General features: G+C 47.8%; 1 protein-coding gene across 1 annotated transcript; it reads right to left on the bottom strand.

The window, feature by feature from the left end:
* Positions 1-2,915: 2,915 nt before the first annotated feature.
* On the bottom strand, positions 2,916-9,815 carry LOC120645864 (wiskott-Aldrich syndrome protein family member 1-like). Its single transcript, XM_039922587.1, has 2 exons — positions 9,399-9,815; positions 2,916-3,482 (listed from the first exon to the last, which is right to left on the bottom strand). The coding sequence occupies exons 1-2, from the start codon at positions 9,813-9,815 to the stop codon at positions 2,916-2,918; spliced, it is 984 nt and encodes a 327-aa protein (XP_039778521.1).
* Positions 9,816-18,422: the final 8,607 nt, after the last annotated feature.

Raw genomic sequence — 18,422 nt, 5'->3', positions numbered from 1 at the left:
CTTTAATGCGAGCAGGGAACATAATATTTTCCTCTGAAGAATATTTCATGTACTAGTTATGCAACTCCCGCATTCTCGTTGGTAGCTTGTCAATCAACTCTGGCCACATAAGAGGTTGTCCCAGTACAAATGGTTTTCTGCCTGCTCCTTCGTGAACTGGGACATTTTCTTTCCCTTTCAGCTGAGCTTTTGAGAGCCCGGTTTCAGCCACAAACTCTGCAAGTGCTGCATCCTCTTTTGAAAGGACCTTGAGATCGGGTACCCTTTGTTTGGGTTGTTCGCCGAGCTGGGGGACTTGGTTGTACTTCCGATTACTCTTCTTCTCCCATGATTTTGCAATCGAGCGGTCGTAGTCCGACATTAGTGGAGGCTTTGGTTGGCACACCATGGATAGAAAGAATTTCTTCGCCGCTGGATCCACTGATTCCTTTGGCGGAGGCTTCTTTGGCTTCAACTGCTCGTGCACGTCTTTTTGCACCCAAACAGTCAATTCGTCAGCAGTCATTTCGTAACCTGACTTCTCTGGCTGGGGCTTCTCTTTCTTCTTGTGTTGTTGGGTCTTCTTCGGCCTTGGAGGTGGCGGTGGCGGCACCCAAGCAGATTGCTTCTTCTTTGCGGGGGGAGAAGGTGGAGGAGGTGGCGGAGGCGGACTAACACTGGGGTCCCGGAAAGCGGCCGGTGACGGCGATGGACTAACGCTGGGGTCCCGGGCAGCGGCCGGTGACGGTGGATCCATGTTGGGGTACCCTTGAGCGACTAGTGACCTAAGAGACGTGCTAGAATCCCTTCCTGCAATTCTTATGTACTATTTTTTCCAACAGATCCAAGTGTGGAGGGCCTGTCCTAGTTCCTCTTCTCCATCACCTCCAGGGATCTCGAGGTCGAGGTCTTCCCATCCTTTCTTGACACGGTCAACCATGACTCTAGAATATCCTTCTGGAATCCTCATGCCATGGATTGTCCCGCCTTGAATAGGGATTTCAACAACCCCGTGAGTAACTACTTTCAGTTTTCTCCTTAGCGGACATAGAAGCTCACAGGGGTTCTGACAGCGATGTCGTCCACGGGGTTATGTTCCGCAACCGTTTCCTCTCGATTTGCGGCTGGGTATTCTGTTGAAGCGATGCTGCTATGACGCTGTGAGCCGACGGGGCTAGTCTCCAACTAAGCCGTTGATCTGGCTTCTGGTGGCTGCTGCTGGCTAGTTGCAAGTGCACCTTCGATCGAAGCAACCCATTCTTCCAGGGCACGCATCTTCTCTACTACTTCAGCCTTTCTTCTCTGTCGGCTTTGATACGTCTCTATGTCGCCACTGAAGCCATGCTTCCATGGAACTACGCCCATGCCTCACACATGTCCTGTGTGTTCCGGTGTGCCAAGAGCGTACGTCAGCTCGTCTTTCTCTCTGTCCGACTTGAAGTTGCCTTCGGACACAGCCTTTAGTGCCACATCGAGCCTATCGGCTGCTTCCCTTATGGCATCACTAGTGACGAACGATCCATCTTCCATATTCAATGAGCCTCCATGAGCGTAGAAGTAATATTTTGCTCGCAACGACCTGTTGAAAGTCGCCAGTACGATTCCTCTGGCAACGAGATCATCTTCCATCTTCTGCCATTTCAGAATCACCGACGCATATCCTCCTTGCCCAAGATGATGTAAGTGCTTCTTTTTGCTCGCATTCTCTTTGGCTTGGGCTGTCTTCTTCTCGCTATCCTTGGATGACTTGTGCTGCACGAATGCCTCCTAATATGGATGTTGATTCTTGAAGTCTTTCTCGAAGTCCGGCGTGAGTCCCTTTTTAACATAATCTTTGTTCAAATTTTTCTTGAATGTCTGAAAAGCAATAGCCATCTTCTTCATGACCCAATCCTTAAACAGTTGTTCTTTAGTACACAAAAATATCTATTTAGTACACACTGTATTTACATCCAGAATTAATGCGTATGTTTATATATGTATGCCCGAATTATATATACCTCGGCGCTAACATCTTGCACCGTCATTTCTTCTGGCTGATTATCATCGCCATCGCTAGCATCATTTAGGTATTGGCTGCCATCGTCACCGGCAGCATCCTCTTCGTAAGCCTCTTGGTGGTGGGTGCCCGAACCAATTATATCCTCAAGAAAATGATCGTCGTCATCACGACGAAAAGGTTCCATTTCGTTTCCTATGTCAATCAAAATATGTTTGATATGTAATTTTAAACAGTTTTTACAATAAATGTCAAGACTTAAAGACATGAAGTTTTATAAACAATTCCTGCATAATTTGTACAATTTATAGAATTTGTACAATAAATGTCAAGACTTAAAGACATGAGATATAATTTGTACAATTTCTACAATAAATGTCAAGACTTAAAGACATGAGATATAATTTGTACAATTTTCTCAATTATTTTCAAGACTTAAAGACAGTAGATATAATTTGTACAATTTTACAAATTTATAACAAAATGTTCACCAATGGAGACAAAACTAACTATCATATTACAATGTGCCCTACCATTTTCTAAATTTCTAAAATTTTCTACAAATTTTCTACAATTTTCAACAAATTTTCACTATTTACTATCAATTACTAACATTTTCCTACTATTTTCATTATTTCTAAAAATATCTACAATTTCTACAAAATTTGTACAAATTTTTTACAAATTCCTACAAATTTCTACAATTTTCAACAAATTTTCTACAAATTTTCACTTTTTATTATCAACTACTAACATTTTCCGTCTATTTTCATTATTTCTACAAAATTTGTACAATTACTAACATTATTTCTACAAATATCTACAAATTGTCTACAATTTGAACAAATATCTACAATTTTCTACAAATTTTCTAAAATTTGTACAAATTACCTTCAATTTTTTACAAATTATAACTACTTCTAAAAAATGGCTGACGTCAGCACGGAGTCGTGCTGATGTCAGCCCGAGGGCTCACGTCGGCAAGGCGGTGGCGCGGGTGCGGCAGCGATGGAGGGACGCAGCGGGGGCGGTGCGAGCCGGGGCAGCTGGACGCGGCGGGCGCCGAGGACGAGGGCGCCGAGGACGACGCGGCATGCGCGCGGAGGAAGACAGCTCCGTCGATGGAAGGGCGCGGCGGCGGCGGGGACGGAGGGCCCGCGGCGGCAGGGACGGCGGAGGCCGGTGGCGGGGACGGAGGGCGGAGGCGTGGATGGAGGAGTAGCGGCGTTCCGGAGCTCGGGCAATGCGGGGGAATCCGTGGGGGAGGGAGGCCAGCACCGGAGGGGAGGACGATGTGCGGCGGCGCGCGTGGGGGTGCGCCGGAGGGGGCGGCACGTGCCCGCCGGGACCGGTAGAGGGCCGCGCAGAGGAGGGCGGCACGGAGGATGGCGGTGGAGGAGCTCGGGTGACGCGGGCGGAGGGGGCCGGACGGGGCAGCAGCGGAGCTCCTGAGGGCACCGGGATCGATCTCGTCTGGGTGGGGATTGGCGATGGACGCTAAGTGCTAGCGTATATATAGATGTGCAGTTTAGTACCGGCTGTAGCCACGGCCCGGTACTAAAGTGCTCCAACTGGCGGGAAATTTTCATGGAGGCACTTTAGTACCGGGAAATGAACCGGCCCGGTACTAAACAGCCCCCAAATTTTGTTTAGTGGACGTTTTAATTGCTTTTTAATTGTAATAAATTAATTAAAAATAGAAACATATGTGCTTTGACCATGCAAAATTTTATTTTTGTAGTTTATATCACCTTGTTAATTTAAATATAAGTGTATGTACTTAATTTATCATATTGACTCCAAATTTTCATAATATGAGTTCTAAATGTGTTTTTTATGTATAAATTATTATACAAATGTATAACAATGCAAAACTATACTATTTTGACTACTAAAATTTAATAGTTTTATACTTTACATCACTGCATGAAATAAAATTTGTTTAAGATATATTACACATAGTATAAAACATAAATCAAATTTGCATAAAAATGCAAAAATATGGTATTTTGGCAAACAATTTCATCAAATTTGTTTCAGATAAATTACACATCATATATTACATAAATCACTTGGTAACAGGATCACATCAACGAACAACATAATAACTATAAATCATTGTTTAATGGAACATTGATGATTTTTCTTTTTACGAATGTCTGCCCCTTGATCGTGATCGCGGCGTAAGTAAGGAGCGTCCTCTTTGGATAACAGGATGCTGGGGTCAACATCGATAGAGAATGGAGGACGGTCACCAAATTGATCAAAGTCTTCTGACTTGTCCGAAATGTCTTCAACTCCAATAATTTTTCTTTTTCCTGGAAGAACTATGTGGCGTTTTGGCTAATCGTCGGGCTTATATAGATTTTTCTTAGGTTTGCTTGCCATGTTCTTCACATAGAACACCTGCATCACATCCTTGGTGAGGACGAATGGTTCGTCTTTATATCCAATTTTTTTGAAGTCCACTACTGTCATCCCATACCGGTCTATCGTTACGCCGCCTCCTGCTCGATTCACCCATTCGTACCGAAACAAATGAATTTTCAAAGGCTCATAGTCTAGCTCTCATATTTCCTCTATGACACCAAAGTAGCTGTCCTTATTTCCATCATGACCTATTGCATCAATACGCACACCACTATTTTAGTTCGTTCTCTTTACGTCCTGGGCTCTTGTGTAAAATGTATATCCATTTATCTCGTACCCTTGGTATTGTATGATTATGGAAGATGGTCCCCTAGCAAGCCACTGCAGTTGTACATCAATCGCGTTGTCACCCATGACTTTCTGTCTGAGCCAAACATAAAAACTATCTATGTGATGATGTGTAATCGAAGCCTCAGACTTCCCTAAGTTTTCAGAACGTACAATATTCATGTGCTCATCCATATATGGAGCCACGAGGGATGAATTTTGTAGAACGGTGAAATTTGCTTTGTGAATTTCACTTTCAAGGATGTGCATATTAGATTTTTTACCGAATGTGCCCTTTCCTTTCAGTCTCCCATCATGCCGTGACATGGGGACCGCAATCGGACTAAGATCATCAATGAAATCGACACAAAACTCTATGACATCCTCTATTCCGTAGCCCTTGGCGATACATCCTTCTGGCCGAGAACGATTCCAAATGTACTTCTTTAAGACTGCCATGTACCTCTCGAAAGGAAACATATTGTGCAGGAATATAGAGCCTAAAATATTTATCTCTTTCACAATATGAACCAGGAGATGTGTCATAATATTAAAGAATGAAGGTAGAAAGACCATCTCAAAACTGACAAGACATTGGACCATATCATTCTGTAGCCTTGTCAGCTTATTTAGACTGATTGCCTTCTGCGAAATTTCATTAAGGAAGGCACATAGCTTCACGACTGCTAATCTTACATTCTCTGGTATAATAACCCCAAGCGTGACCGGAAGCAATTGTGCCATCAGAACGTAGCAATCATGAGACTTTAAGTTTGTGAACTTTTTCTCATTCATATTAATTCTTCCTTGCATATTCGAGGAGTAACCGGACGGTAGCTTCATACTGTTCAAGCAATCAAACATGCTTTCCTTCTCCTCTTTGCTGAGAGTGTAGCTAGCAGGACGCAAGTAGTGCTATCCATTTTCTCTCTTCTCAGGACGTATGCTCTCTCGTTGTTTTGTTTCTTTCAAATCACATCTTGCTTCGAGTGTATCTTTTGCCTACCCATATGTACCGAGGAATCCTAGCAGGTTCACGCAAAGATTCTTTGTCAAGTGCATAACATCAATTGTGTTGCGGACCTCAAGGACTTCCCAATATGGGAGCTCCCACAGTATGGACTTCTTCTTCCACATTGGGCATGACCGTTTTCATCATTCGGAACTTGTTGGCTTCCACGGCCCTTTCCAAATACGACATGTACATCCTTCACCATCAAGAAAACACGCTTTTCGTTTTAGAACATAGGTTTAGCACGAGTTTCTGGTTACCCTTTGAAATGTTTTCCTTTTCTTCTCAAGGGATGGTTGAGGGGAAGGAATCGACGATGACCCATGTACACAACCTTCCTACAATTTTTTTAGATACAAGCTATTGGTTTCTTCTAGACAATGAGTGCATGCCTGGTATCCCTTATTCGACTGTCCGGATTGATTGCTAAGTGCAGGCCAATCGTTGATGGTAACAAAAAGCAATGCTCGCAGGTCAAAATTCTCCTGTTTGTACTCGTCCCAAACACGTACACCTTCCTCCTTCCACAGCAGCAAAAGTTCGTTAACCAACAGTCTTAGGTACACGTCAATGTCATTGCCAGGTTGTTTCGGGCCTTGGATAAGCACCGGCATCATTATGTACTTCCGCTTCATGCATAGCCATGAATGAAGATTGAACATACAGAGAGTCACAGGCCATGTACTGTGACTGCTGCCCCACTCGCCGAATGGATTCATTCCGTCCGTACTTAAACCAAACCTTATGTTTCTTGGGTTGTTATCAAAATCTGGGAATTCTCTATCCACATTTCTCCACTGGGACCCATTTGCGGGGTGTCTCAGCATGTGATCTTGCTTACGCTCTTCTTTGTGCCACCGCATTAACTTAGCGTGGTCCTTGTTTCTGAAAAGGCGCTTCAAACGTGGTATTATTGGGAAATACCACATCACCTTGGCGGGAACTTTTTTCTTAGCGGGCTCCCCGTCGACATCACCAGGATCGTTTTGCCTGATCTTGTACCATTTCACGTCACAGACAGGACAAGCATCTAGTTTCTCATATTCATCGCGATAGAGAATACAGTTGTTAGGACACGCGTGAAATTTCTGTACCTCCAAACCAAGAGGGCAAACAACCTTTTTGGCTTCGTATGTTGTAGAGGGCAGTTCATTCTCCTCTGGAAGCATATTCTTTACGATTCCAAGTAGCTCCTCAAATCCCTTATTGGTGACACCATTTGCTGCCTTCCACCGCAGCATTTCAAGTGTCGTACCTAGCTTTTTCAGTCCCTGCTTGCAATCTGGATACAACAATTTCTTGTGATCCTCCAACATCTTCTCAAACTTCTTTGACTCCTTCAAAATTTCACTGTCTCTCTATGAATCCACTAGAACCTGACGGTGGTTGGTCTTCTGTCGCATTTTCTCCAACCTCGTCCTTTTTTTCAGCATCGTCCATTGGTTCATCTTCAAAGGCACCCGCTTCATGTAAGTGGGCCCATTCTGCAATAATGTTATCATCATCATCAGCTCCTTCACTTTTTTGCATCACAACTCCAGGTTCTCCGTGCTTGGTCCAAAGAGTATAGTTGTCATGAAACCCTTTTCATAAATGTGGGCGTATAGAGTGCTTCTCTTAGAGTATTCCTTTTTATTTTGGCAAAGGCGGCATGGACAACACATGAAACCTTTCGATGACTTATGGGTCTCCGCCGCATCGAGAAAAGATTTTAGACCATTAATCCACGCTATGGTGCACCGGTCGCCGTACATCCATTGTCGGTCCATCGATCTACAATAAAATTTTTTCGTTCGATGAGATACATGCATTGTCCATAACACAACATGATAAATTAAACATTAAAATATAAAAGGTCTGAATATTAAGGATACAACGTGCTTAACAACATGGTAAATTAGAAGGATCAAATGAAAATACAGGTTAAGAGCTACATTGCATGCTAGCTAGCTAGCTACTACAAACTACTCATGAGATCTTTTGACTAATGCCTCACGAACTGCCTCGCGAAGTCTCAACTCTTTCCGGTCATAGTCCGCCAACCCTGAAGCTTCGCGTCTTGTATTATATCGAGCCATCAACTCACGATCATCATCATTACCATGCAGCTCGTCATTAAATTCACGGTGAAATTTACGAATTCCTTTTGCAAGTCCGAAGAAATGAAAACCTTTCTTAATCCAACCACGAATACGACCACTAACAAGACCAACACGTTCTTCAGGGCGGAACTCAAGTGAATGCCCGGCATGCTGCAACTGATTGCGTACCGCCGCTCGAGCCGAAGCACGACGCTTGAAAGCATGATGTTTTAAAGTCATTTCTAAGAAATAAATATAAATTTCATCTGATTATGTCTCATTAATAAGTAATATTAATTGAAGCACTAAACTACACTAATAAAAAATAAAACTAATGCATTAGATATATTTAAATTATAATTCATATTTTTTTGACACTCTTCAGTTCAAGGCGAACACGTCGTTCCACACAATATGAGATGCGCAGTCAATTGTTCGCAGCTTTGTTTCGGGCTCACTTCCTCTAAAACCATCAAGAAGAAAAAAAAGTTTGTTTCGAAACATATCTATGTCGTTAACCTTGACCGTGCGGTAATAACACTGCTACTCGTGGCTACCATCGATATCCGCGACACTGTGCGATACAAAAGGACGTGATGAAGCAGTACAGTCTTGGTCCGAATAGGGTCATTCACAACTCGCTCTAAGGTGAGGATTTCTACATTGAGACCAAGGCCGTACTCCTTCATTACGCCCATAATTATATCGCACAGCATCGTGGATATCGATACTAGTCCCGAATAACAGTGTTATTACCGCGGGACCAAGGTTAACGACATATTCATGATCCGAAACAAAGATTTTTTAAACTTCTAGTTGGTTTCCAATATGAGCCTGAATAAATATATCATTAGAGTGTCAAAATAATCGACGTAAAAGTCGCATTAAGAAATAAATATTTATTTCTAATGTCAGTTTAAATACTAAACTAAATTAATTAACGAATAAAATTAATATCGTTATTATACATGTAAAAGTACCGAATAAAACTAATTTACAAAACAAAAAAATTATCTACCTAAAGGAAACAAGCTAACAAACTAACCATGACATTTGAAAATAATTGAAAAAAATCATTAGAAATTAGACATATTCAAACTATCTAATAAATCTTCTCTATGTTCAATTTATCAGTTCTATACATCTCAAAATAATGTATAAATCAAAAAAATCAAGCTCATACTCACTCTTTCTAAAAATTCTAAATTTCTCTAAATATGGAGCATTAAATAAAGAATAAAGACCATCAAACAAAAAGGATGAAGTTGTAAACCTTTGACACACTTGGATGAGTGAAATCCCCACAAAAATTGAAAAAATGGGCAGCACCTCCTCTCTCACGCCATGGATGCTCCCTGAGCTCGGTGAAGAAATGGTTGGCTCGGACTCGGGGAGAAAGAAGACGAGCTGATTTATAGTGGGCAAGTTAGTACCAGCTGGAGACACCAGCCGATACTAAATTTCCTCGGAGCCATTTAGTACCGGCTCGTGGCTCTAGCCAGTACTAAATGGCTTCTAGCCGTTATGCACCGGTGTCGGTGCCGGCTCTTTAGTACCGGTTGGAGCTACGAGCCGGTAATAATAGGCTCCGATTTTTGACCGGTACAAAATAGAGCCGTTAGTACCGTACTAACGTGCACGTGCAGGGACGAATGCCCTGTTTTCTAGCAGTGGACGCCAACTCCGTGATCCTGATGAACTTGCCGGCGCCCCACGAGTCGTCTGTGCGCGAGAAGGTGTGTACGACGCTAATTGGAGCGGTATGAACTGCCTTCCCTGCACGGTCAAGCAGAACGAACTGGAACCTCGCCTCCACCGCCTCGTCGTGCTCGGCGCCATGGCGGTCGAGGGCGAGGCAGAGGTAGACGGACACCCAGCCGGCGACCTCCTCGTCCTCGCCGCACGGGTAGCACTGAATGCACCAGCTGTGCCCTCCGACGCGGAACAGATCGGACTCGACGCTGCCGCCGACGCCGAGGGCCTCCTTGGTTTCGGCGTACCCGTCGATGGTCCGCACGTGCGACCCGGCCACCGTCTCGCCGGCCATGCCGGCGCGTAGTGAGATTGGTTGGCCGTCTGACCCGAGCTAAGGTGTAGAATGCGGTGGCTTTTATAGCAAGGACGACGCGCGTTAATTTGGCCGGCGTGCGGATCGGCGGTGGCGCCGTGTTTAATCCAGCTGCACTGCACGCGGAACCGAGAAGTTTCGGAAGACGAGGAGCTAAACCAAGCTTTGGGAATAGTGATTGGATTTGGAAATTGGAATCAATGTAGCTTCGTTCATTAATGCTAAAAGAAAAAAATAAGCATTCCTTGTCTCCATGGTCATTTACCCATTTCTTTTACCACTTTCAAAGTTTATTATTTTGGAAAAAATTAGTTCCATTCAAAATTACTCCTTCCGTCCCACGAAAAGTGTAGTTTTAGCATTCAAATTTTATCCGATAAAAAATATAGTTTTAGCTTGTAATCAGATCCATCTAATTAAAGTAATATCAAGTACAAAGAAAACATCGCATAAAAAAAACGCATAGAGCCAATCAAATATTTAGTAGATATTACTTTTCCAATGCATATCTATATACTGTTGACGCAAAAATCAACACACTAGAATCCGAGGGCAAGTGTTCGCCAAGTTCCGGAAAGTAGACCAAGCATGCTAGTCAATCTGACCTGTTGATTGACAAGGAGACAGTAAACGTTAAATTCGAGGGTGTATCGGCTGGAGTTCAGAATATCCCTCACAGACCGTATCGGCGGGCGATTGCCGATACAGAAGATGACAAAATCGGCTCGGTCAGCCGATTTGAAATAGACAATCGGCTAGGTCAGCCGATGTGCGCAGGGAGCAGTGTAAAGGCTACGAATGTGTAACCTAAACAACGCTATCAGACAATCACCTGGAATAGATCTAATCGGCTATATGATGTTTTTAATAAGATAACACAATAAGCGGCCCATCAAACGTATTTCAAGCTGGATAGATATCGATAAAAGCTAAAACAAAAGGTAAAACCTATAGAATTAGTAAATATCGATAAATTGTGAATTAATTTAGACGAGACGATAGCGATACGCCCGGAAGTCAAAGTCTAAATATAATTCGATAACTTTTGAATATATCTGAACGAAGCCACAGCGATGCGCCCGGAAGCTAAAGCTCAGATTTACTCGGTAAACGAAAACTTACCAGCAGATCAAGTCGCTCGAATGTGAGGCGTCCTTGATCAACTCGAAAGAACTCGTCGAAAAGAAAAGAAAAGTGGTGAAATCGTCGAAAAGTAAATTGCAGGTAAAAAGTAGAGTTTGTTAATTGATCATGTGATAAACCTTTTCTAATTGATCATTAGAAGATCCAACTGCATCATCTAACTCCCAATTCTATTCTTCATTTTTCTATTTTCACTCATCTTTGTGAAGCTTTTCTGGGCATCGAGCCCCATTTCGATCTCTTTTGTTATCTCTTTGCCCTACGCCCTTATCCAAGCAAAAGCAAGATTGCTGAGATGGGGGGTGGGTGGGTGGGGGGGGGGGGGGCGGAAATCTCCCTGCGTCCAAGAAAGGAAAGATATTATCTTTTTTTATCAACCCACCAACCTGAATGTCAATTGGAAGAACTCTTGGTTTTATGTGGGAAACCATCAGCCCTTGCTTCCAGAGCGAATTCCAGGTCCGGCCAGGGTATGTGACGAGTGGTCAGATGCCGGGCCTGGCGGGCAACAAGTCGAGGAGTTGTTGATGAAAATCCTGGCCCTCAAAGATGCTGGTGTGACTGGTGGATCGGTGTACTCTTGGATGCATCGTCGAGTGCAACCACTGCAGAAGCGAGCACATCCAGGGTTCTTATACCAAGGTCCTTCTGATCCATCCCGTTTCTCTGCGGAGAATCTTGGTGGATATGAGCTCTTGAAACGAGTATGCCGAGTACTTGATGATGTAGAGAAGCTGCCATTTGTGCCAAAGGCGCTTTTTAATGTGAAGCACCAACCAGATGAGGAGGGGGTAAGTACTCGAACTGTTTGATTCGAGTAGTTTCTGAATTGTTGTCTTCTTCCTAAAATAAGCTGTATCATCTGCTATGATAGATTGATGTGGCTGTATACCGGAGCATGCCACCACTGCCAGGTGTTGAGGAAGACACCAGTCTGACACGAAATTTTCGTGAAGACCAGGATCCCGTTGCAGAAGAATCAAGCCCTGGTTCCGACGATGATCAGACGCTTGCGTTCATTCTGAAGAGGAGGAAAAAGGCTGCTGATTCGGCGAATGAAGGTCCAATTCCTACTCCAGCCCTTCCGGAGAATCATCCCACGAAGTCTAGGACTGCCGTGCGGAAAAGGAAAGCTTCCGAATTAGCCGACGTCAGGTATGAATATGTCTATCTTTCGTCTGAAAGTTTTGTGAACCATTCTTTATCGCTGTTTGTTGTGCGTAGCCACACAAAGCAGCCGAGGCTAGAAATTGCAATGGAGGTACCAGCTGATTCAGACATACCAAGCCCCCTAGATTCGCCAATACTGGGAGTGGTGGGTCAGAAATTGACTGCACCGCCGCAACATACAGTCGACGCTTCAACTTTGCCGGCGAAGAACCCAGCTTCTATTGATACAAGCTCTCAACGGGTAGAAGGAGCGGGTCTTCGGATAACTGGGTTGTCAACTCTGCCGGCATCTGTGCAAGCAAGCTTGACCGCGGACTTGATTGATGATCCCTTGCTGTTGCCAGAGAAGCTGAAGGTGTTGCAAGACAACTTAAAGTCTTGTTATAAGATCACCACTGTGAGAATCAGCTGTCGAGTACTTTTTCTTGCTTCATTGTTTCAACATGCTTGTACTGAAGATGTAATGATGTTTCCAGGAGATTGCCAACCGCTTGTATCTCAAGTCTCAGAATGTGAAGGCTGCTGTTGATGCGAGTCGACTTCTGGAGGACAAAGAGCGCCATCTGAAGGGGCAAACTGACAAGTATCTTGATGTCAGGAACAAGCTGTACAAGCTTCAACTTAAAAGCACTCGACAAACATGGCTCCTGAAAAAGGATGTCGAAAACCTAGAGAAAGCCAACAAGGAACTTGAAGAGAGAAATCAATCTCTCCAGATTAAAATAGAGAAAATTATGAAAAATCATAAAGGTAACTTCTCTGTTTGCTCTGTGCTGAATTGTGTTTGAATTCGAGAGCTTAGATGTCTCCTTTTTCTGTAGACGAGGTTGAGTCCTTGAAGGCACAGCTAGCTGAATATGCAGAGCTGAAGAGTGCAGCGCAGATACTGGTTGACATGGTGGATCCACCTGAAGAGGGAGTCCCAAGTACAAAAACTTTGATGGAGCGACTTTGAGAAGCTCCTCAAAAAGTAGTTGGGTACCTCTCAGATGTCAGATTTAGTCCCACATCGGAAGTTGATGGTGGGGGAGCCTAACATATAAGGTGGAGCAATCCTCACCCATCAGACTAGTCTTTTGGGTTGAGTTAGGCCTGAGGCCTTAGTTGGTTGGGCACCGGTAGACCTAGGCCTGGTAGGGCGCCGGCTCGTGGGAAAAATCTGGAGTATCTCCGGAGTCACATGGTGACGGGGGAGCTCGTGAACGCCTCCGGATGGTCGCACGGTTGTGTGTGACTGGAGAGTTGGACTCGGGGCTTGGTATAACGTTTTCCGGGAGATCACATAGGATGTATGTGATGGAAGAGTTGGGCTCGATGTGTGATGGGGGAGATTGTTAGATTTAGTCCCACATCGTCTCCGGATGGTCGCACGGTTGTGTGTGACTGGAGAGTTGGACTCGGGGCTTGGTATAACGTTTTCCGGGAGATCACATAGGATGTATGTGATGGAAGAGTTGGGCCCGATGTGTGATGGGGGAGATTGTTAGATTTAGTCCCACATCGGAAGTTGATGGTGGGCAGTCCTCACCCATCAGACTAGTCTTTTGGGTTGAGTTAGGCGTGAGGCCTCAGTTGGTTGGGCTTCGGTAGACCTAGGCCTGGTAGGGCGCCGGCTCGTGGGTACAGAGGGCCGGGCCGGTTTCCGCTGCGCACTCTAACATCAGACAACACCAAGTTGTATGTTGCGCATGCATTAGGACTGTTCAAGTCATTGACCTCAGGCAAATTTGGTTCCTCTCGGGAAAGGTGTAGCTTCAGAATGTTCTGAAGAGAAATTCTCTACGTTCCAAGAGGAAGCCAAGCCGCCCCGTGGGATCGCCAGGCTGCCATCCCCGCCGCGCGCCGCCAAGTCCCACTGGCCGTTTGGTTCCTCTCGGGAAAGGTGTAGCAGCAGAATGTTCTGAAGAGAAATTCTCTACGTTCCGAGAGGAAGCCAAGCCGCCCCGTGGGATTGCCAGGCTGGCGTCCCCGCCGCGTGCCGCCAAGTTCCACTGGCCGTCGGCTCCCATGTCCTCGCTGCTGGAGACCTTGCCGCCGCTGCCACTGCACCCTCGCAGTAGCGTCGTGCGCTAGCTCCCAGCTTCCCAGTGGCGCCTCTCTTGCTCTTTGATTTACCGTCCGCCGCCAACTTTACTATGTTAGAATTGCCAAAAACTTAAATCAGTGGCACATTACCCAGGATCTTAACATAACCTAGTTCATGACAAATCAATCTAATGCAGAATAAATGGTAATCATTATACCAGCGTTAGCAGTAGTAGCAGCCATTTACGTCTGATCCGTAGAGGAAGTAGGCGTTCTTGTCGGTATAGAAGATGCAGCAGCGAATCGGCGTCCTTCGGGCGCCAAACGGGAGTGTTTGGCCTTCCAAACCCCTCCAGTGCCTTTAGCGATCAGACTAGCGGTGGCTAGGGTTTTAGAATGACGTGTGTCGTGGGGTTTCTAGGGGTACCCACAGCCGGGTGGCGGAGCGCACCCGCCTATTCCCCTGTGAGGGAGTACTCGGGGAAGTACTAGGCGATGGGGCTGAATCTATGTTGAGACAAGTACTCAAGAACACACGATTTAGAGTGGTTCGGGCCGCCGGAGCGTAATACCCTACGTCCACTGGGAGATGTTTTGTTCTTGGTAGTGTGTATGAACCTATCCTCTGCTGGCCTTGGCACTCACCCAGCCTGAGGTCTTCTAGCGGCGCCCCCTCCTTTTATAGATCAAGGGGGAGCGGATACATTGGATGTTGGGCCCCGACAAGTGGGCCCAACGTGCTGTGCAGCATACTGCGCAGAGTACTTAAAAGACAACAGTGGTTACGAATCTTTTCCTCCGATATGCGTACTGCTGCTCTTCTGACCCAGGGGGGTCTTCCCTTGTCCCGTCAGCTAGGTGCCCGTTGGAGTAGCGTAGCTTGCGGCGTGGCCTGCTGAGGCTATTATGTAGGCATCATAATGGGCGAAACCGAGCCGTCGTATCCATCTGCTATGGCAGACTGGCAGACGTGGCGTGGGCGGCGCCAGCGGCTCCACTACCTTGGTAATACGCAATCAATAGTGTCCCCTGGTCAATGAAACGCCTCGCCTTCTGCTACAACAATGCGGACGTCCATCTACCACAATGAATGCAGCGGTGGGTGAGGCTTAGTAAGCGGCCTTGTGCCTGTAGACACGTGTCGGCTCCGGACCGCCCCGAGGCAGGGCGTCGACTTCTTCCCTCAGAGAGGGGTCCGGTCACTATACAGGTGGTCCAGGACCCCATGAGGGGTCCGGGACTCCGCGGGGGTCCGGACTCCTCAGGAGGTCCGGAGCCCCAGCTACTTGCGTTTGAGTGCCTGCCTCTCCCAGGACACGTGGCGTCTCCGGACCTTCCCCAGTCGTGGAACAGTTCCGGATTGTTGTCGGGGGAACAGGACTTCGGACCGCAGGGGTCCAGCTGTTTGAATGTAGTCAAGGATAACTACAAAGGCCCTTGCCTAGACACAGCAAGAGGGGGTACCCCAGTCCTGGGGTACCGACAGTGGCCCCCGGGCCCACCTAGGGAGAGGTACGAACCCGCGGGTGGGCCACTATCGTGATGTGTTTCCACGCAAGCTCGATTGCGTTGGTGTGCTCATGCAGAGAGCGGGTGCTCCGGACCCCTGAGGCTGGTACACCTGTTGCCAGGTTCAGGTACTAGAGCGCTCTCCTCAGGGCGACGAGGGTGTAGGCTTAGGGTACGGAACCAAGCTAAGCGGCTACACAGCCCTCGGATCGCTCAGGGAGCAAGCACCACTTTCCGGACCCGGCACTTGGAGCGACCGTGGCGAGCGGTCTCCGCCGGAGCGGGCCACCGGAGTGGACTTGGAGCGACCGTGGCGAGCGGTCTCCGCCGGAGCGGGCCACCGGAGTGGACTTGGGGCGACCGTGGCGAGCGGTCTCCGCCGGAGCGGGCCACCGGAGTGGACTTGGAGCGACCGTGGCGAGCGGTCGCCGCCGGAGCGGGCCACCGGATTGGACTTGGAGCGACCGTGGCGAGCGGTCTCCGCCGGAGCGGGCCACCGGAGTGGACTTGGAGCGACCGTGGCGAGCGGTCTCCGCCGGAGCGAGCCACCGGAGTGAACTTGGGTCGACCGTGGCGAGCGGTCTCCGCTGGAGCGGGCCACCGGAGTGGACTTGGGTCGTTGCTGACGATCCGATGAAGCATGTTACCGGACCTCATGGTAAGATGCAAAGAAACCAAGCCTTATACTAGAATGGAGCCCGGGACTCCTAAAGACAGCAGACTCGGATACTAGAGCACTTGTATCAGGGTAGCGAAGTACGTAAACTTAGGGTACATTACCAGGCTAAGCTACGCGGATCTTCTCTACCCCAGGATACAAATACCACTTCTCCAGAGCAGGTCCTTAGGGGTCCGGACTGCCTTCCAGCTAGAAGGGGTGTCTTCACCTGACCACAAGCCAGCAACTTAACTTGGATTGTTAGCAACAAGGGAAACTCCGTTCAAGAGGAAAGAATAGTTAAACCAAGGCGAATAAATGTAATCAGGATGGAGCCTAGGTAAAACTGAGAAGAAAATCTCCTTTATTATTGTGGTTGTCACGGTATACATCAGAGGTCGGGATTACGAGGTCGGACCTCCACCGCTCCGGACCGCTTTTTGCCTGTTTGTGTGATAGGGCCAGAGGTCGGGTTTACAAGGTCGGACCTTGACCGCTCTGGACACACACGTAGGCGCCACGTTTTTACAAAGGAGGAACTCTCTCTTAGTCTTTTCTTAGGAGTAACCTACGGCTGCATGCTATACAGCGTGTCCTTCTCCGGTTGGAAGTGGTGCGACCACTCCCGAATTCTTCATAGTCGTCGGAGGCGAAGGCGCCCTGGATGTGCCTGAACCGCATCATCCAGCATCACCTCGGGAGCTCGGGGGATCCCTCCTTGCCTAAGAGCTGTCACATGCTTATATGGCGTGAGACAAATTCTTTGGCTTTGAGTGGGAGAGGCCCCCAGCCGTCGTCGTCGTCTGCCGATGGAAACCAGACGCCCTTGCGCAGTAGATGGACCGGACGTGGAGCGCGGAGAGGTGCGGTCGTTCGCCGGCTTGTCCTTGGTGCTAGCGCCAGGGGTCCCCGCGCCCGGCGACGGGGGCCTTGTCTGCAGCAGCACCGAGCTACGCTGAGGCGGATCTCCGGTGCTGGCGACGGCCGGACGACACGGCCAACTTCCTCTGGGATGGCCGTCGTCTCCGGGCTCCATGTTGAGAGAAAGCCTTGAGCCGACGTCATGCCGTCGGAGAGGAAGGATGGCCGTTGCTTGAGAGAAAACCTTGAGCCGACACTGGGATGGCGCGGGGCAGCACGCGACAGGCGTCACCCCCGCACACCACCGTGCCGGCTCTGAGGCGTCGCAGTGGCAACGCACAGCAGGCGCAGCTGCCGTGCACCGTTGGACCGAGGGCGCTGGCGCCCCAGTGCCACAGCATGCGGCGTGGGTGCCACCATGCCCCTCTTCATCTTCTTGTCCGTCGTTGCCGAGGATGAACACGGCCCTAGAAGCCTGAAGATCCAGCCAGCGCCTATTCTTCCCCACGGACGGCGCCAAAATGTCGTGGGGTTTCTAGGGGTACCCACAGCCGGGTGGCGGAGCGCACCCGCCTATTCCCCTGTGAGGGAGTACTCGGGGAAGTACTAGGCGATGGGGCTGAATCTATGCTGAGACAAGGACTCAAGAACACACGATTTAGAGTGGTTCGGGCCGCCGGAGCGTAATACCCTACGTCCACTGGGAGATGTTTTGTTCTTGGTGGTGTGTATGAACCTATCCTCTGCTGGCCTTGGCACTCACCCAGCCTGAGGTCTTCTAGCGGCGCCCCCTCCTTTTATAGATCAAGGGGGAGCGGATACATTGGACGTTGGGCCCCGACAAGTGGGCCCAACGTGCTGTGCAGCATACTCGCAGAGTACTTAAAAGACAACAGTGGTTACGAATCTTTTCCTCCGATATGCATACTGCTACTCTTCTGACCCAGGGGGGTCTTCCCTTGTCCCGTCAGCTAGGTGCCCGTTGGAGTAGCGTAGCTTGCGGCGTGGCCTGCTGAGGCTATTATGTAGGCGTCATAATGGGCGAAACCGAGCCGTCGTATCCATCTGCTATGGCAGACTGGCAGGCGTGGCGTGGGCGGCGCCAGCGGCTCCACTACCTTGGTAATACGCGATCAATAGTGTCCCCTGGTCAATGAAACGCCTCGCCTTCTGCTACAACAATGCAGACGTCCATCTACCACAATGAATGCAGCGGTGGG

Source organism: Panicum virgatum, chromosome 8K, assembly GCF_016808335.1.
Source record: "Panicum virgatum strain AP13 chromosome 8K, P.virgatum_v5, whole genome shotgun sequence".
NCBI lineage: Eukaryota > Viridiplantae > Streptophyta > Magnoliopsida > Poales > Poaceae > Panicum > Panicum virgatum.
Note: the sequence above shows the minus strand (reverse complement) of the source record. Positions and strands in the feature narration are given on the sequence as shown.

What these genes read in the sequence shown, in the direction of transcription:
- LOC120645864 (XM_039922587.1), bottom strand. Translation starts at nt 9,815, where the DNA reads ATGGCCGGCGAGACGGTGGCCGGGTCGCACGTGCGGACCATCGACGGG. An exon ending in GTCCCTGCACGTGCACGTTA is followed by an intron (nt 3,483 to 9,398) that starts GTACGGTACTAA and finishes TATATACGCTAG; the next exon opens with CACTTAGCGTCCATCGCCAA.